The following is a 20,877-nucleotide window of genomic DNA, read 5'->3' as shown; positions in this document are numbered from 1 at the left end:
ACGTTTCTGGGTGTCTGGTAACCCCCGCATTCATTCCTGCCTGTGGCAGGGGGTCAGGCTAGATGATCTGTTCAGGTCCTTCCTGACCCTAGCTAAATAAAATATACTAAAAACTTTTTTTTTTTTCCTTAATGGATATACTAAAATATCTATGGTATATGGATATGCCTATGTAACACCAAAATAAGGATTTGGGATATGTAATTATTTGAATTATTTGAAACGGCTGATCAGTTTCCAGGTTCCCATAAAAATACGCTGGAATAGTACGGTGACCCACTTTGTATTTATTTCTAGAACTGTTATTACCACACAGATGTTTACAAAATGTTTGTCTGTCAAAAGATGGATGGTGACTAAATAAGCTGTCCCTCTTCTACCAGGGTTTAGGTTTCCAAAAGCCTCCTACTCTTGCACAGCTTACAGCCTGCTGATTTCTGTTAAAAGTACACCTTCAAAACTTCTTATGCTTCCATGTAATTCAAAATGACTGACTGCTTAGTTGTTTTTAAAAGATTGTACAATGGTGAAGTCAAGATTATGTGGTGGTTTTTTTTTTTTTTTTTTATCCTCAATAATAGGTGGAGTTCTTTGAACCATTTTGGGACAGTGGAGAGCCTCGGATTGGAGAAAAAGGAGCAAAAGGCTGGAAAGCATGGATGCATCAACAAGAAAAGGGTGGCTGGATTGTTGTCAGCAAGCCTGGTAAAGCACATTGGTTTTTTTAACTTTTTTTTTTTTAACATGTTTTCCCTTTCCTGCCAGATCCTGAGAACCTTAGGGGATACCATAAATACTGAAGTGTCTTAAATAAATGGCATAGACCAAGGAAAATCAACTGCAAACTACAATTAAAGCTGCTCCCAAAAATCTTTACCAAGATGGAGTTAAAGCTGAAACATATTCCTCTTTTAATAACACTTAGCAAATTAAAACAACTGAAAACTCAGGAGCTCAGGAAACTTTTTATTAATATTCCAGCACCAGTCTTCAGTCCACTCCTGGATCCTGATCCATTTGACATGATACACCTCACTGTTGCACATTTTAAGTAAAGCCTGCCTGGTGGCATGTATGAATTTGAACATGATATTCTGCAGTTTTAGAGTGTATGATTGTCTGCATCACTCAGCCCAGCCTGTACTTGAGGCAGGTGTTTCCATTATCAAGATAATGGCAAAACATCCCCTTTTGGAATAAAGCACAGGGGTTGGTCCCCTAGAAAAGTTTTTAAAAATAGCTCTGTTTTCCTTGTTTTGTGCAAATCATGGCATTTCTTGACCATTTTTAGATGCTCATTTGATAAAGTAGATCTGGCCCAAAGACCAGAAGTTCAGGCAAGCAGTGATCCTCTTTCCTTGAACTTAGAAAACAGTAGCGGTGCAGAGTTAATATTTTGTGGTCAGGTAATTAATAAATAGTATTATGCTTCCAACAAACATAAATCAGGTTGTAAAGTATAATCTAGTTTCAACAAATGGTTATTTTATGAGCTTTTAACTACATTGCTGTCATCCTTTGCACGTAAATTTAGTTAGTGAAAATATCAGCCAATTTTAAAGCAGCGGTACCAAGTGTAACCTGTGACATTTTAATACCATAATAAAACTTTGTATACTTGTATGGCTTTTCATTTTCAAAACACATTACTTATGCTAATTATCACAACACACAAGTGAGGTATATCAGCAAGCAATAGTTTGCTTTAGGCTGCACAAGAATGTTGGTATCAGAACCAGGATTATATATGTGTGTATTAGGCATATTAGAACCTGGAAGTGTCTAGTCTAGTCTAGTCTAGTAACATGGCATTTGGTTATATATTTAAGGATTTTACATTTATCAAATTTCAGTCTTTGGTGGGGTTCCTATAACTTCTGGTGCATTTTTCCCCCCCAAGATGATGATGATGAGGAAGATATAGATGAAGATCAAGAAATAAAGGATAAAACGCTACCCAAATGGGAAATTTGGCTGGATGTTGAAGGTTCTCGTGAAGCCAGGCATTGGGTCCCATGGCGGCCTGACAAAACAAAGAAGCAGACTGAAGAAGATTGTGAAGACCCAGAAAGACAGGTTACTGTGATTCAATAAGACCATGGGTGGTGATAACTTCTTGCGCGTTGACTAGCATAGCAGGGTTCTGACCTCTAAGTGCTACTGTAATATAAATAATAAAAATGCCGTCCTGGAATTTGGACAGATAAGTAAACTAAACCCATGCAAATGAGGAGAGAGGAAGTTGAAATACAGTGATAGTAAGTGTTCCAACATTAGCATCAATGTGAAAGTTGGTGAGTAAAACAGCCAGAGGCATCATTTTTTAACTATTATTTTTAGACTCCTGGTTTATAAGTTTCTTGAAGAGATTACCATTGCTGATGCTACACACATTTAGTAGTTTAGAACTGGAAAATTTAAATCCATTATCATCAAATCAAGCTTGCAGTCTTACCGCAAGGGGGCCATTACTTATCTATTTTGTCATCTTAATTTCAGTCAAATTCCATCACCATTTCATAGTCATTTACAAAAATCTTTATTGAACTTGGAAAACTGCTTTGATAACTGAACTTGCTAAGCTATTTGATTGAATTGTAATTTAAATAAATGTTTCATTCCTTCTTTTAGGTATTATCTGATGATCTCGGGCCATCTTTAATCAAACTTTCTAATCCAGATCTTCAGATTCAGCTGTTGTACTCATTTCTGCAATTTTTGGGAGTTCCCTGTGGGTGCAGTCTTTTTCCTTCAAGTCTTTACGTAGCTATGGATGAAAACAACATCTTTGACAGTGGGCAGTTGGATGAAAGGCCATTGACCTCCTTTTATTCATCACTTGCTGGAGTTAGCAGCATTGGCCACATGGACACAATGATCAGGAGGAGACAGCACATTGGTCATTGTAAGGAAGGAGAGGAGTTCATACAAAACCTATTTCACATAATACTGCCATTGTTTTCGGGAAAAGAGAAGATTAACCTTTCTGAATGTTGGTTACTATATGAAATCTCAAAGGTAAATAAGGATTTGTATATTCTCTTTTACGTATATGGTTTTCATTCTGTTGGCTCTTCATGTTTTGTATTTTATTAAACCAAATTAACATTTGTATGGCTGGAACACTCGAAAGTTAGGAATACTAGTGCAGGCTATGTGCATCACAGTAATTTCTGGTTCTGTAATATGTTTTTCTAACAAAATATTTCATGCAGTCTCTTTCATACAGTTTCAGATGCATATTAATACCATCCACTGATGTGAATGCCAGATAGTCTTTGAAAATAATTTTTACATGAGATGCAATGAATGAGGCCATTTGGGATGAATCCAAATTTAAACAACTAAGGCACTACATAAAATGCTCATCACTGTAATATATGAGAACTTTGCAAGGGAACTTTTGGTTCATTTTACAACATGCAACTATAAGATTATTGATGAAACAGTGTGCTGTAATTTGTAATGTACAAACTGATTATTTAAGTAAAGACTATTGTAATGCACACCCAGTTCTAACTTTGTCATTTCTTGAACTTGAGAGCTTAGCGTGTCAGTGTCTTGTTTTCTCTATGCAGCACAGTGCCTGTAAGCTGCCCCCCCCTTCCCCCCCCTCCGTCTCCTACCCAGACTCTCCCTAACCTTAGTAAGAACAGGCAGTGGGACCCAGGTAAGAAGTCCCAATATGGCTTTTCCCACCCAACCCTCGCTTTTGTCTGTCAAAATATTCTATATTGTGGAATCTTACTTTGATGTTTAATTCTGTTTGCCAGCACTGTTTGGCTCTACAGGAAAACGTTGCTCCTACTCTTCAGCCTGACAGATTCCTTATTTAAAGTAAAAATCTTTTTGCACTTACATTTTTGCTTTTACTTTTACTTTTATAGTATAAGTATCAATGATAACAATGGTAAACAGGTGTAATCTGTGTGTATTTCAAGACGGTGACAGAGAATGCTTTGGAAGGGGGAGTGAGATCTCTGTTTTAGACTGTCATGTTTGTAGCGCTCTTATGACATCCACTCCCACTGCCTGTTGTTACCAAAGTTGGGGAAATGGAGGAAGCATACAGAGGCACCACAGGGAGCAGAAGTGTTCAGCTCTGACAAACAGATCTGACCACTGGAGAATTCAGTCTCATTCATGCCTTGCTTACACAGAGGGGTTTAGCCATTAGTATAGCTGCACTGGTGTAGCTGGTGGTATAGATATGTTTCATGGTGCATCTTGTTCCAATTTCAAACCAGATTAAAATGCACTAGTAAAAGTGTAAAAACAAAACAAAAAAACCCAACAAAAAACACGTTCTTGGCATTTGCAGTGGTGCAGCTACATTGTTGTAACTGCACTAGCAGCTAAAAATCATGGTATGGACCAGGCCACAATTAATGCATGTTGATGCTCTCTTCCATGTGTCCATTAGCTGTATTAAGAACATAACATACAGTTTCTCATGGTACAGTGTTAGGAGAAGAGGAGAGGGGATTAATTTATTTGGGGCAAAAGAGAAGCTAAGAGGATGAGGACTACTTTCCTTTAGTGGTTGGGCATGTGATAAGTGCTGTTGATTCAGAAATTGTTAATGGGTTAATGAAGCTGAACAATGCAGAAATAGCCATAATCTTTTTTTTTTCCAAATTTTATTCCATCTGTCTCCATGCAGATCATTCAGTGCCTCCAAGCAAAAAACAAGAAGAAATTAAAGTTACAGGGAAAGAAGAGCAAAAGGCTAGCCAAGAATCTCCTTAAGGCATCTGAGAATCGAAACAATCTTTCCCTCTGGAAACTGTATGCCTACCTGGAGTGGTTGCTTGGCAACATAGATGACGCTAGAAAAGTGTTTGATGCAGCTCTTTGCATGGCAGGAACTGAAGGGATGAGAAATTCCCAACTCTGTAATTTGAGTCTTCTTTATGCTCAACTGGAAGTTGAGCTGCTGGAAAGTCTAGAAGGAATGGTCATGTCACGTACCGTTCATATATTAACCAAGCTGGTTGAAAGTGGACCATATGTACCCTATAGTGGACAAGCATTATCTGTGAACATCTTGAAAGCTCGAAAGACATACGAGCATGCACTACAAGACTATTTAAGTATGACACCAATTTCTAGCCAGGGTCAAGCCAACAGTTGGAGCCAAATGGTTAGTTTGGTTGGTTGCTATGCACTCTTTCAGTATTTGACTGTTGGAATCGATGCTGCTGTACTAATATATAAACAGATTTCTGAAAAACTGAAAGGTCTTAGTCTGCAGAAATGTGAACGTGTTGGAGAAAATCTTGGCATTCAGAACTTCGCCACTCCTCTTGAGGCTGTCACAATGATGCACACAAATTTACTCCAATATCACATGAAAATCAGCGTTTACTCTTTGAATCCTCTGCGAGAGGCACTAACAGAGGCTTTGAAGCTGTATCCTAGCAACCAGGCTCTTTGGAGGTCATATATCCAAATCCAAAGGAAGTCTCACAATGCTAGCAAAGCACGAAGATTTTTTCATGCTGTCACAAGATCCACAGAGTCCCTAGAGCCATGGCTATTTGCAATTCAAGCAGAGGAAATGAGAAAAAAGCTTGTGGAGAATGTCCAGAGGTAATATCTTAACAACTTCTGAGAAAAATAATACTCTCTGGCTTCCTCTGTAGCTATCAAATCACTTTACAAAGGAGCCTGGGTACTTTTATTATGTTTATTGTATAGATGGGAAAACTGTAGCTGGTTTTGTTTAAGACCACCCACTGAAGCAGCTGCAGCGTTATGAATAGAAGGTGGGTCTCCTGGTTATCGTCCCATTCTCTTGCCTCAAGATCTTGCTACACTGGTGACAGTGATGCCCATGAGCTGTGCCTTGTCAGTATAATGCAGTCATAGATTGTAATGAAAATCCTATGGGCCACAAAATGTATAGGGAGCCAGGCATATTGTAATCTATGATTCGCTCTTGGCTACAGCCTGACACTGTGTTAGACTTTAACTATTGATATTTGAAGATGATTTTTAAATGCTTGATGACATTATCATAAATACATAAATTAATCTTTAATAACTGATTTTAAATATGAAATAGCCTATTCTTTGTGAAACTATTGCAGGACAAATATACAGATAGCTAATTAGTCATGTATAAAATATTACAAATATTCCTGAGATTGAAAGGGAAACTCTGTAGTATCTTTTATGAATATTGTGAGTGGCTTAGTGTCCCTGTTGAGTTCTGTATTGATGCCTGGCAGAATGCATGTGGTTAATTTTAAAGGAGGCTGTAGGAGCTTGTTAATGAGCTAAATGGAAAAAGTAAGGCAAAGGTTCAGATAAATCAGCTTCAGACATGTACTTTCAGAGGATTAAAGATGACAGTGCCTGACTCCATCAAGGGTAAAATGGGATATTTTTTCCCAAGGCTAAGCCTGCTATCAAAGGAAACTTCGTTGGGATTCATCCTTGGGACTGTAGTGACAGGTGACAGAGGGTGAGAACAGCAGTGTTTCTTTAAATGGCCAAAATATTTTATCTCTAATCACTGATGGCATTGCACTTTGTTTTCCCTATGAAAATTCAGAATTGTTAAGTTATTCATTCTTTAGTTTGTTCCTGGGTAGAGCACAGCATGTACATTATACAATTTAAATGTGTTGCCCAGTCTTGAGAGTATTTGATTTTTTTAAGTTAAAAACTATTAGCCTTTTTATTTTGCTGTGTTTATTTAGTTCTATACAGAGGCTAAAATGTTAGAAAAATAGCACTATAACACGATTGAAGACTAGTGTCTTCAGGTTATATTCTATTCAGAAAGAATGACCCAGAAAGAATTACTTTCTCAGCTCTGCATTATTTAGTAGTATAAGTTCTTCAGTTTGCCAGAGATCATTTCCACAAATTAAAATAAATACTTCATTGACCTTTTTTTAACTTATTTATGTTTTAAAAATTACTAACTGGATAAGCAGATGTTCCATTCTAGTTTCCTCACTGAGATTCTGTATTCACAAAAAGAATTGTGTTTCTCCTATAATACATTTGTGCTATTTTCTGGGGAAGATCGACAGGGAAATAACTGCCTTCTTCATCAGAACACAGTTGTTCAGCTGATGTCTGTATTGTCTGCTCTTCTGTTTCAGGGCAAATATTGGAGAAATATATTCAACCATTCCTGAAACTGGATTAACAAATCGGATCATAGCTTTATTTGATCATGCAGTTCAGAGTGAAAATGGTGCCCATTGTCCATTGCTGTGGAGAATGTATTTGAACTTTCTGGTGAGATGAGAACAGACTTTATATTGTTATATTTGCTGTATTTGGAATGGCTGATTTAATACTGGGCATCAGGTTGGGTTTGGTATTACCTTAGCAGCATACAGCATGTACAGATATCTGTTCTCTCAGGAGAAACTCTCCTGGTTAGTGATTTAACCCTGGCTGTTTTCTGGTTATTTTTCTCCTGAAGCAGCATTTTTCCTCTGAGAGAAAAAGCCTGGACATCTGTATGCTCGCGGTTTCTCCTGGGAAAACAGTGACTTCACATACCAGTGGTCATCATGTGGTAGACACTTCTTAAGCATTCAGGAGTGGATAAATATTCAATTGCTTACCCTTAATCTATACTTCTCATTTAATTTCTACCTAATGATTCCTCATTCCCTTCCATAGTAGGCTTTACAACCATATTAAGGTTTCCTCTGTTCAAGAATATGGAATCCCAGAAAGACTGTCAGTGGGTGAATGAAAAGTAGAGGAAAAATATACTGTATCTGAAGAACTTAAAGTAGATAGTCTTTTGTTATAAGGATATAGGGGCAGATAGAGAAGACAGAAAGCAAATAGAGACTTTTATGCACAATTCAACTTGGTTCATTTTAAACCAGGGGGGCCGGATCCAGCCTGTAGAGCCCTAGGATCTGTCCCGTAGATCTTGGACTGACCCATGCGGCATGTGCTGGCCCTGGCCCTGCCCTTCTATGCAGTGCTTGCACTGGACCAGCCATGCACTCTGGCTCGGGGGCCAGCACATGGTTTGATGCGGGCAGTGTATGCAGTATGCGCCCCATGCTGGCCCCATGTGCCACATATAGCATGAGCCCCTATACCGCTGAGAGGCACATATGGCTTGAACCTGACATGTGCTGCATGCGGCACGGGAGGCTGCTCCAGGCTGTTTGCTGCATGAGCTGCCCATGCTGGACCGGCCCTGTATGCTGGCCCCACAACCTACATCCAACCTATGGGACTGGGTGAGCTTGACACCCCTGGTTTAGATGATACAGTGGATGAGAGTCCTCTGAGGACTTAGATTTAACTGCAGCTGCTTGGCTGGGTATCAGATATGCTTATTCTGGTTATCTCTTTGGTATTGTTGAATTTTATGTGGGCAGAGTCAAAATGGATATGTATTCTATGACAGCCACAGTGGGCTGGGAAATCCATTCTATAGATCATTCAGAAAGGGAAAATATTTGAGTGTATTTTTTATTGTGAAGTTAATATTCAGTCTGCTCTACATGAGTATCTGTTTGGCATTTAGATCACGTCATGTCTGGATTATGAGTGACAGGGACAGAGCCTTGATGTATTTGTTTGTGGGTAAATCGCTAATGGTAGAATAAGAAACTGCAAACATTGGAACTGTCTGATCTGCTCTCCTCAAATATTTTCTTCGTTACTGTTCCTTCCCACCAGAGTTACAGCATAGAAAATATGTACCTTTCTCTCACCCTCTTCCGTCCACCTCTCCCCAACCCTTCTGGCTTCTCTCCCCTTAGGTGGCATCCAGGGCATGTACCCTGCTTGTCCATCCCACATTACACTACTGTCTGATATTCTATATTGTTTCCCTTTACAACATTATGAAAAATGAACCATACTGTGAAAGGGGAAGCAAGGTATCTGGCACAGTATTAAATAAGAAATCTAGGGTAAGGAAACTGACATTTTAAGTGGAATAAAAACAGTAGGCTGGAAAAAAATGGTAGGCTGGAATCAATCGGAAGTGCACGGATAATTAGAAGAGGAAACAGACAAAATGAGAAGTGCAGGTGGTGTGGAGAGACTAACAAGATTTCACTTGGTGAAGAAAAAGCTGGGTTAGTAAAAGAGAAAACATGTAATAAGCTGTATATTTGGCAGCTTGCCATGAAACATTAGTTGCTTTTCCCTTTGAAATTTTGTCATGACAGTGTTAATGCACAGATATTTGTAAAAGTTATACTAAATAACAATATCCAAAAATGTTGATTTAAAAACTAGCTGTGTTGTTTACTGGTCTGCATCTTACCTTAAAAATGCCTAAAGTCAACTCCATAATCAGTGGAAGACAGCCCGACTTGGTACACCACTTTTAACGTGACTGGAAAAAGAACAGAGGCATGAAAGCACAGAGTAATTCTTAGAATTTGTCTAAAGTGGAACCTTTTCTACCACATTATACATCCTGTTAGTGTCTTGAAAAGCCACTAGTAGAAGTGCTAGTAGGAAAAATAAATAATGCCTCTTGTGCATAAGAAGACATCTTGTCCAGGACTCTTAATCTTTTACAACCATAACATTAGCTCATAAAAGAATTATTTAATGGTTTTTTTGGATATGTAGCAGCCTACAGCTAAATTGAATTACCATTGTATTGTACAAGCTGAGAGTTGGATTTATTTTCACATAAATGCAAAAGCAAAAATCTCCCAAGCACATTTGCCATCATCAGTCACTTAATTTTCACCAAGATAAGAAGGCAGATATCATAGAAGAATAACACACAAAACATTGTTTTCCCTAGCATCAACAGCCCTGAAAAGTTTCTGCAGAGTGGCAAAAGCATTCAGCACTACATATAGATAATAACCACTTATGTGAAGTCATAACTGCCATGTTTTAATGTCTGGCCAAAAGCTGGTAGATCTTGCCACCATTTATTATGATGTATTTTTAAATACTAGATCTTAAATATTTTGGACAAAGTCCATCTTGTTATGTATATTTTTTTAATCAGTAATCCCTTTCCCATAAAATCCCATTATTCCTCAGGAAATTATTAGACAGTGAAACTGAGAATTGTTTGAAGAACCAGAGGAGACATTTTAGTGCTTAGTTCTGAGAGAGGGTTCTGCTAAGCAAAATGTGTTTTTGTTCAGCAATGGAAAGTAATTTTATCATGAAATACCAAGGATTCAGTGAAGCCAAAGAGGTGCAGGTATTTACAAGTAACGTTTCACCATGTAACAAAGTAGTCCTGCACTTAGCAAGGGGTGCTGCTGATTTTTAGTCCTAATATTAATGCAGTGAGACCAAGAAAAAACATGATGTCACCTGCTATTGAAGAATCTCCTCTTCCCTGAGCACTGCAAGGCATTTCAGAACTGTTGTTCTGCATGAAGACGCTGCTTAGGTCTGGCTTGCCATGGAATTTCCTTCACATGAGCTCTTTTTAAACCTGTCCAATTTTAAAAATTTCATTTGGTAGAAATCATTAAAATCTTTACACATTGAAAATTCCAGTCTCCTTAATCCTTCTGATTTAAAGCTCATTATAGCTGGAATGTTCTGTACTTGCTTCAGTCATCAGAAATCCCAGCTGGCACTTGTAGGAAGAAGATTTTACTACTTTCAGGTATATACTAACTCAATTATGTAGATTTATGGAGATGCAAGGAGGCAGGTTTCCAAAAGGCCTCACCCATCTTTCCTTTGTATGTTTAATTTCCATGTGCTCAATTACATGGACAGAATTTTTGTGCCATGTTGTGCGTTGTATACAGGTGAAAAAACATTTGCATATAAACCTTTTATAGAATAAAATGTTTTATGCTTGTAAATGTTACTTAAATACAGTAATGTTTTATATATACTACAACTGCATGCACAAATGGAGAACAGTTTTTTTCTGAAAATTTGCCAATGGAGGAATTGTGGAAATGAAATAACTAGGTTTTTATAGCCCTTTAAGGAGAAGGAAGAGCCACAATCTCCTGAACCAAGAGATTTATAGCCAAAGTTAGTGTAGCTCAGATGATAGTATACTTGCTTCAGAATTGTGGGTTTCAGTTCTGCACTCTGATTTGTGCTCTTGTTCAGTCATGTCATTTAGTACTAGACAGATGCTGTTTTTCAAGTGAAATGTTAAACAGAGGGTCTTTCTGCCGGTCATTGCTCCTCTGCTGCTTGCAAGTTATGAAAAGTCACCATATAACTTCTAAAGGTATTGCTTGTATAACAGAATCTACTGTCAGTGTAAGATACTAAATTACATGTCTGGTACAGTGATTGGTCATAAGGATTGGTCCAAGGAAACTATTGATGTGAACTTTTTAATGGTAGCTTTTCTGCCTCAAGGAAAGTAATAATTGCAGATAATCATTTTTATAGCTTCAGGACCCACAATTTATTTGAAATATGGCTTTTTACCCTCTCACAGGTTTCTCTAGGAAATAAAGAAAGAAGCAAAGGAGTATTTTATAAAGCCATTCAAAACTGTCCTTGGGCAAAGGTAGGTTAAAAAATTAAACCAGTCGTAAAGAATGATGTTTTAGAAATAGAATATTGGAGAAACTTTGAATATAAGTTGTCCTGTTACTACATGTTTGGAAATGAAATCAAAATTATGAGGAGCTTTACTGTGAAAAGATTTCCAAGGTTAACTGCAAATGAGAAATGAATTTTCAGGGCAAATAAGCAAAAAAAAAAAAAAAAAGAGAGAGAGAGAAATAAATTTTTCCTCTATGTAGCCCTGGAGTGATATTGCCTTGAATGCTGTAATCACTTCAGTAAGAGACATATATAGATGAAATAAAGGGAATTCAGAGACTAGAAAAACCAAATTAGGGAGCACCTGCAACTCATCCACTGTTGATGGGAGATCAAACAATCCTCAGCCCCTCTACTTGGTTGTAGGTTGATGTGGAATGATATAGTTAGTCATTTATAGTCCATAGTCTTGTCACTACAGAAATGCTAATCCTATCTTTACTTTTTGTAGTAATATTCCTTGTTGGCTGTATCTACTAAATGGGTGCTTCTCTTTGTCCAGTTTTTTTCCTGCTATAACAGAAGGATGTCAGAATGAATGTTCATTTTAAATTTGTTTTCACAGGTGCTGTATATAGATGCGGTAGAATATCTTTCAGATCAGCTGCAAGAGATGCTTGACTTAATGACTGAAAAAGAATTAAGAGTCCGGGTACCAATAGAAGAGCTGGAGCTGCTACTAGAAGTTTAAAATAAATTTGTACAACAGTGAAACACATGGAAAAGATGTGAGAGAAGCCAATTTGAACCTAGGTCTTTAATATACTATGCACATACTTTTTCACTAAGAATAATTAGCTAAACTTTGCTGCTGCTGTGCAGTAATCCTGCTGTAAGTATCTTGTGGTGCTCTTTGTTGCATATGTGAAAACTTCTGTTTTTCTGCAAAGTGCAGTGGCATCCAGAAAATGAGACTACTGAGACCTAATTTGCTGTTGGGGTTCTTCTGCATTGCTTACATTACTGTTTAAAATGACATTTCCCAGAATTCAGTAGAGTCAGTACATGCCTACTGCAGCTTGCCAAGCAACGCAGGAAGTAACATCTGCCGTACATGTCTTCTACAATCTGCTGCAGTCAACAAGCTAAATAGCAACATGATGTGCATGTATATAAGATCCACATACAGTACAGTAAAAGCTGTATTAACCAGCATTTTAGTAACCAGTACACTTGGCTAACTGGAATTTCTGGCTAGCTAGATGTGGCGGGGAGGAGCTCACATGTGGCAGCCGCCACCATCACTCAAACAACAATTAGCTGAAACTTTGTTTGATGAAACAGTTTTGGATTTGCATTTGTACATATTGATAAATGACCATTGCAATGTAAATATTCATGAAAAATATATTGGACATTTTTTTATTTGGTTGGGCCTTGGATTCTTTTTGATTCTTGAGGTACCTTTGATGGAAAAATACATATAACTTCACTATTATTACATATCACTTTTTTTAACATAGTTTTTTTTTAAATACATAAGCTATTTTAATTAGCTTGCCTCATTGGCCTCACACACACATCGTGTAATCATGCATTTTTCTTCACAGACATAATGGTCTGTTCTGTTTTAAGATGCTTATCTCTAAGGTGAATAGGCAAGTTAAGACTGTGTGGTTGTTTGATAGTAGCCCTTATCCAAGGATAACAATGTGCTTTACAGACTGACATGAATTGTTGCTACATTCAGTATTAACAATAGAGCAACATACATATTGGGAAATAAAAAAGCAAACATGAATGTGAATAGGGAATTTAGGTAGGTAGAAAGAGCTAAATAATGAAAAGATGCTGAGTTTAACATCCTTAAGACTGCAAGTGGTCAGGAGCTGTGTTTTCATCTTGTTGTCTCCATGTATTTACTGAACAGAGCTGTATACAATGATAAAACCACTTCCTCAGTCTTACTTAATATCTTCCTGCTTTGCAGGTGGATTGGACCTCTTAGCCATAGCACTGCAGTACTAGGTCACATGCAACTGACTGTTACAAATTCTATAACCCCCAGCCCTTTCAATGCAGTTGCTGTCTGGGATACTGTTCCTCTTGTTGTAAATGTGGCTAGTGTTAGTTTGTTCTTCGTATTTCTGCAGATGTTTGCATTAATACATTGTTAAAACACTTATTAAAATAAGCTCAGGTTACTATGAAATATAGATTGCTCTATGGAACTTTTATGTCCTTATTTAACTTATGTTCCAACTTCTGTGTCATCTACAAACTTCAGAAACAATGATTTTATATTTCCTTTATCATTGATAGGAGATTGAATTGCATTGGTCCAAGAACAGGTACCTGCAAGATGCTTCTTAAACAGTGGGTCCTGAGCTTTTGATACCCAGGGTATACTTTTCTGGGAGCGCACACCACTCTTGTGCCTAAAAAGGGTGTGTATGTGTGTGTGTCTGTGCCTCGTGTTTCAAAACATAACCTATTTTATTCCCAGGCCAGAGGAAATCAGACCAGTGCTGTGAGATGTACTTTTAAAAGAATGACACCAAATATATCTTTCTGTAAGCATAGAATTAGTCTTCATATCAGTGATTCTCAATCTTTTTAATCTAAAGACCCTTCTCCATAACTTTTATGAATTTTGCAGCACCCTAGTTGAGAGTCATGGATCTAGATCTAATTCTCCCCTTGTACTCAGCCTTGGTGAGGCTGCAGCTGGAGTATTGCATCCAGTTTTGGGCCCCACAATTCAAAAAGGATGTGGAGAAACTTGAGAGAGTCCAGAGAAGAGCCATGCGCATGATCACAGGTCAGGAAAACAGACCTTATGATGAGAGGCTGGGAGCTATGGGACTCTTCAGCCTGGAAAAGCGCAGGCTCAGGGGTGATCTGATGGCCACCTATAAGTTTTTATCAGGGTTGTTCACCAGGATCTAGGGGGATGATTGTTCACCAGAGTGCCCCAAGGGATGACAAGGTTGAACGGTTATAAACTCCTGCAAGGCTGGACATAAGAATTTCTTTACTGTCCGAGCCCCCCAGGTCTGGAATAGCCTGCCATCGGGGGTGGTTCAAGCACCTACATTGAACACCTTCAAGAGTAAATTGGATGCTTATCTTGCTGGGATCCTATGACCCCAGCTGACTTCCTGCCCTTCGGATGGGGGGCTGGACTTGATGATCTTCCGAGGTCCCATCCCTGACGTCTATGAAATCTACGAAAAACCTCATCACACGGGGATCTCATGGCACACCTCTGTCGCTTGCCATACACTAGTGTGCCATAGCACCACCCTTTGGGAATCACTAGTCTAGAAACATCCCTTTTGAATGAAGGTTACCACTGGGATGTCCTTGGTTAAGATGTTTGTATGCCTTGACAGGTTTTCCTGTGGAAGTGAGGCTGCCCTTGGTGAAAACGGCAACCACCTCTCAATATTCACAATAAGCCCGATGTCGAGTTTCTTGGAGGTTGTGGGGAACAGCACCATAAATTCAGAAAACTGAATAGGAAACTTGAAGAAGTTGGGGTGAAATTCAGGGCACTTTATGAAACAGGTAGAAAATTCAGAAGAGCAAAGAAAGAAGGAAAGGGAACATAGGGAGAATGTGTGAAGGACTACCAGCTGAGGGGGGGAAAGGAAATACGGAAAGGACAGGAAACTTTAAGAAATATGGGGAAAGAATGTGAATGGGGCAGGGGAGTGGAAGAGCAGGAAACAGAGTGGGGAATTCCCTCCTTTTTCAGATGGCCATATTGTTTTGCCTTTTTTTTTAAGGTTGAATTTTGAATCCAGAGCCATGCAATGCACAATGAAGCTGATTTCTTCCATGAGCCCAGCCTCAAAAATCAGAAAACACATGGACAACTTTTTTTTTTAATTTCATGGATTTTTGGTGGGGGGAAGCTTATGATTTTTTTTTTTTTTTTTTTTTTAATCATTCTAACTTTTTTACTCGTGGAATTAGCAAGCTGATTGCAGTGGTGGAGCTCTCACCTGGAACAGTTTGCATGATCCCAGTCACCCACATTCAAGAAAGACAGACACATCTCAGTAGGAACAGATGCAGGGAAGGGCTTCAATGGTGATCAAGGGAGTGACTGTTTTAAGAGGAGAAGTTAAAAGCTTGACTTGAGCCTTGTGAACCAAGGTGAAGAGGAGTGTGGCTTATTCTCTGTCTGGGGGGGAAGAGCAGCAGGGTAGACTCCAGAGAGGAAAAAAATTGAATGAAGCCGATGGATTATTTTGGAGTGAGATAAAGCAGGTGTAGATTGGCCATGAATACATATAGCCAAGATGCAAATTAGAAGAAAGCGTCTAATCATCAGAGAAAAGATATCATCTGGGGTTATCAGTGTTGTTGCTGTTGTCCTTGTCGGGTGTTGTTGATGTGTTATCAGTGTTAAAGTCTCAGGAACTGCAGTGTTGACAAGTTGCAGCAAGGAGATTCCAAACACCAATCTTAAAGATTCAGTTCAGTGGCAAAGATTCAGCCAGGTTTAATGTCTACAAACACAGCCCTAAGACGCTTAGGCCTAACAAGCACATCAGACCAAGAGTTAAGGCATTTGTACTTGTGAAAAGGTAGTCTGCACAGCACAACACAGGATCCCCCAACTGATTTCCAGTTCCCCTTTTATACACGATCAAATTCCAGATTGCATTCCATCTGTCTCTTGAATGTTGTACCATGAATGGTTAACACTCTGACCTGGCCGTTCCCATTCTAGCCTTATCTTGGTACTGGATTATCTTACACCTTGTACAGCCATTTCCCCCTCCCATCTTCTGGCAGGAGTGCACATCTGGCCCACATACTTATGTGAGGAATTCATACGTAGGTCAGGTTTATTTTTGAGGCCTGCTTTGGCCTCATGTCCATGCATATCCTCCTGCATTTGGAAAGCATGCAGTAGCTCATGTTTTGTTTTCTCTGACCTTGATCACTGCTACTGCTGTACCGGGTCTTGCAATGCTCCAGAAGCCAGCTCAGCCACTTCACTTTCTGTCCAGTTTCCTGTGCGTCTGTCTAAGACCTCCTTAACATGCCTCCTTCTGTCACCTGGCTGCTTTGCTTGCCTTTAGCAACTTTCTCCTGTTCACAGTTTTCCCTCACTTCAGATAACAGAAGGAAGTCTCTTCTTGAAGCTTGGGTAAAGGTAATACACACCTGAGTCATTGATTTCTAATGACTCACCATTGTCCTGAGTGGCAGAGAGGTGTCTCAGCCTTCCTAGCCCATGGGGGACGCGCACAGACAGGTTGAGCGATTCAAGAGAATTCACTGACAATTTCATAACGACTCAGAAAATTCATGAGCTGCACATGCACATACCGCAAGTTGTCTCTTTCCTTCAAATAGTGCTTTGTGCGGAGGAAAAAAAGCCAGAGAACTAAAACGCACAGTGCTTGTGTTCAGTTCTAAATGTCCTACGTTATTTTGGGTTTAAAATATGTAGCTCCACACCTCTGTAACTAACTGTGCCTAGAAGATATAATGAAAAACGAGTTTTAATGAACTGGAACTGACTGTTGCATTAGGCTGCCAGCTACTCGGAGGCAAACATGGAAACAGAGACTTCAGAACTGCTCTGAGATTAACTGCTTCTGTTTTACATGGCAAAGAGGAGGACACATTTCCACAGGGCTTTGTTTTTAGTTGTCGTTTTAGAATTAATCTGCTGGGTGTTTCCTGTTCCAGGTAAGCAAGAGGGACTTAAGCCAATGCTTGGTAGTAACACTGAATAACTGGTTTTTTTTTTTCTCACTGCTCAAAAGGGAACTTAGCAGATGTTTCTTTACTGAACATTGGCTTGCTGTCTGTGGTTCTGGATGGTGCAGATTTCATTGCAAGATGTCTTTTAAACTCTGTTCTATTTGCCTTTGAAGTGGAATAGTGGTTTGCATTTTCCTCCCCTTTCTTTCCAGAATCTCTCAGGGGTTTTAAGTTTTTCTGGGAAGCTTGATTACCCCAAATCCATTTAGTTTTAAAGGACTGGAAAGAGCTTGGGGTTTGACTCTCAGCTAACAGTATTTAGGAAGTAGTGTAGGATAGTGGATCGTCCACTGCGCTGGGAATTAGGAGAGCTCGCTCCAGATTCCAGCTCTGCCCTACCAATTTGCTGAGTGACCTTGAGTAAATCACATCCCTGAATGGGCCTCAGTTTGGGGTTAATGTTATCAACTGCTTTTTAAAGCACTTTCAGATCTATATATTGGGGGTTATTCCCACATTTCTGTATTTGCTTTCATTTCACTTTTTAATCATATTATTTAGAACAGGACTTGTCTTTAAATCTGAAGTCTCATTCCCAAGACTATTTGTATGACTGAGATTCTCTAGTGATATTTGGAGCAGTTAATTGGGAAATGCCAGTTACCAGGAAGACCAAAGATACTGTTTAATGAAAGCAAACCTTGCTCTTAGATGATGAGTGCTCAGATGCATTGCCTGCTCATGAGAACTGTGAAGATGCCATCTGCCAGTACAATGAATATGTGACCTGTCACTTGAACAGGTGTGGAATATGTGAAGCCATCTTTCAGGGCTATGACAACTTCACTGTGAACTGCAACCAATGTAAGTCTCTGTAAGGAAAATATTTGTCATTTGTCTTCACTGTCCTATTAAGCATGCTGGTACATGAATCCAGTTCATCACTGCAGTACACATGCCATTTCAAGTGACTTAATTTATTGTTCCCCCACTTCAGTTCCTCTCCATCATTTAATTTTGTGGCTGTGCGCTGGTAAACAGCTGATGCATTCTACTGCCAGGCAGGTGCATTTTAGAAACTTATCTATATGAGATATTGATGTATATTTGGGGTTTAATTTTTTCCCCACCTGTACTGAGCTCAGGAAAGTGAGTATGGTGGAAAGTCATCCTTCCCCTCTCTGCCCCATGCTCAAATCATGGCCAGCCTCTATAACAGGACTGCTACTTCCAGCTCTAGAGAGTGCTAAAATAGGCACTATTGTACCAGCAGATTTTCTTTTCAGCATGACTAACTGCTGTTTTTAGGTGTGGCTGAAAGAGTGTCACTTGTCACTTTGTTTCTGTCTGTCTTGACTTGGTGAATGAGACACCCCTTTGTGTGAATATATCTCCCAAATCTGAGATGTAGGTATTTTATAAAATAAAATGGTCAAAGCCATGCAGGACATGCTGCAGGGAAACACTCTGCCTTGACTGTGAGGATAGCTGGACATTGGAGCAGACATTTGGCATGTGTATAACTTAGTAATTTTTTTCCACCCTTAATTTATGTTATTAATTTTATTCCTTTAACACACATTACATGTTCATGGATCCTATTCAAAACACTTCTCTAAATTAACAAAATAGTGTGTCTCATCCTTTTCTACATTTGGGGTAGAATCTGGAGTTGTAAGGGCATTTTTTGTTTTGCTTTGTGAGGGGTGAGTAAATGTTTGGGGCAGAAATTGCTGCAGTGAATGTAAGTTGAAGAAACAAGTTCTGATTTGTTTCTGAAAATGCCAAAGTCCAGCTCCACTGTCCTCTCATTTGGAGGCCAGTTCCACAGTGTAGGTCCTGCTTATCTAACAGTTGTCCTCTGTGCTCGTGCATGTTTCTGCTTGATGAACAGCTGGATATATGGTTCCAATGGGATGTAGCTGCTGTGAGAACTCAAGCTTATGGAGTGATCCTTCAGGAGGTTTGGGATAATCTTGTTGGGATTTAAATATAATGGGACAGAGACCTGGACCCAGCAGTTAGGAAAAATCAGAAATAATGTAAAAAGGTATTATGGTCACAGCAGCTAGCTGTGGATTTATTTAATGGCATGTGGCTTTGTTCTTAGCTTAATAATAAATTACAATAAATGGAGGTCACAAATGTGTAGCCATGTCAGGGTTTATGTGGGGCCCACTTCATTAGGCCTGAAGTATCTTGGACACACATGGAGTTGAATTAAGTGCTGGCTAGACATTTACCAGGACGGAAGCATGAATTGTATGAACTTGAAATTCCAGGTCTTCACAAAACCAAGGTGGTTTTAATCTTGAATAAGTTATTGGTAACAGCAATTCTCAGGAACCCAGTCCCCAACTTTATTTAAAACATTAAAAAAAAATAGAGCAATCGTTACTGTGGTGAGTTGATACAGTTGTTTCTTCCCCCTTACTCCCCACACATCTGCTAAAATTTTCAATGATGCACCTTGCTGCTGTCTTAGTCCCCAGGACTAAAGCATTATTAAGAAGGAAATAGAAAGTAAAACAGAGAACAACATAATGCCAGTAAACTTCCGTAGTGTGCCACATCTTGAATATTGTGTGCAGTTCTGGTCTCTGCATCTCCAAAAGGATGTAGTAGAATTAGAAAAGCTACAGAGAAGGTCAACCAAGATGATCAGGGGTATGGAGCAGATGCCATATGAGGAGAAATTAAAAAAAGGCTAGGACTCTGGTTTAGAAAGGAAAAGTCTGAGGGGGTATGACAGAGGTCTGTAAAATAAAGGATGTGGACAAAGTAAACAGGGAACTGTTTTTCACCAAATCGCAGAATATTAGAAACAGGGGGCACCCACTGAAATTAGCAGGAGAAGGGTTTAAAACTAGCAAAGGAAAGTAATTTGATATACAACAGCTAAACTTGTGAAACTAATTACCACAGGAGGTTGTGGAGGCAGACAGTATAGAAGGGCATCTTTACATGGGTGGTGAAGGGCCACTCTAATTAAGGCACCCGCAGCATCACATGTCTTCAGCATCCCACGCTTCAAAATGGTAGCAGGGGCACTTTAAATAAAACTTGTTCAATGAGCTTTAGTTAAAGTGACCTCGCCACCATTTTGAAGCATGGGGGTGCTGAATATACATGACATGGAAGCTGCTGGACATTGGAGCAGATGTTTGGCATGTGTATAGGTGCCTGAAAGGTTAAAAAATGAACTGGACAAATTCATAAACAGCTATGAAAATAGCCATCAGGGATGTATCCTCTGGCATTTCTAAACCAAAGATGGTGGATGTCAGGGAGAGTTTGACGGGCATGGGTGACTGGTGCCACCTTAGAGGGGGCACATGCCTCTCCAGCGACCAGTCAGCAACCGGACAATGTTGCTGACCAGGGGGATGGGCCCGCAGCTGATCTCACTGGCTCCCGGAAGTGGCTGCGGCGCTCCCACTCCCCGGCCAGTGCTTGCAGGGGGGGCACCAGCACTCCTGCTGGCCCCCCTGCCCGTTGCCTAATGCCAAGCAGGTCATTTCCTAGGCAGTAGGTATGCTAGACATTTTTCCTCCCTAGGTGCAGCACTTTGCATTTCTCCTTGTTGAATTGCATTCTGTTGTTTTCCGCCCATATGTCCAACCTGTCCAGGTCTGCTTGTAGTTGTTCCCTGCCCTCTGGTGTGTCCACTTCTCCCCACAGTTTTGTGTCATCCGC

The 20,877-nt window shown here is 39.5% G+C and overlaps 1 protein-coding gene across 1 annotated transcript in view; it reads left to right on the top strand.

Annotated features, from left to right (window-relative positions):
• Positions 1-12,876, top strand: part of NRDE2 (NRDE-2, necessary for RNA interference, domain containing) — a gene marked incomplete at its 5' end in the record, with an annotated part of 44,884 nt that extends 32,008 nt beyond the window's left edge. Inside the window, 7 exon segments of the mRNA XM_025209739.1 lie at positions 582-705; positions 1,901-2,076; positions 2,632-3,018; positions 4,664-5,592; positions 7,119-7,257; positions 11,402-11,473; positions 12,077-12,876. Coding sequence (XP_025065524.1) covers positions 582-705; positions 1,901-2,076; positions 2,632-3,018; positions 4,664-5,592; positions 7,119-7,257; positions 11,402-11,473; positions 12,077-12,202 — 1,953 coding nt within the window.
• Positions 12,877-20,877: the final 8,001 nt, after the last annotated feature.

Source organism: Alligator sinensis, unplaced genomic scaffold (genome assembly GCF_000455745.1).
Source record: "Alligator sinensis unplaced genomic scaffold, ASM45574v1 scaffold281_1, whole genome shotgun sequence".
NCBI classification, from domain to species: Eukaryota; Metazoa; Chordata; order Crocodylia; family Alligatoridae; genus Alligator; species Alligator sinensis.
Note: the sequence above shows the minus strand (reverse complement) of the source record. Positions and strands in the feature narration are given on the sequence as shown.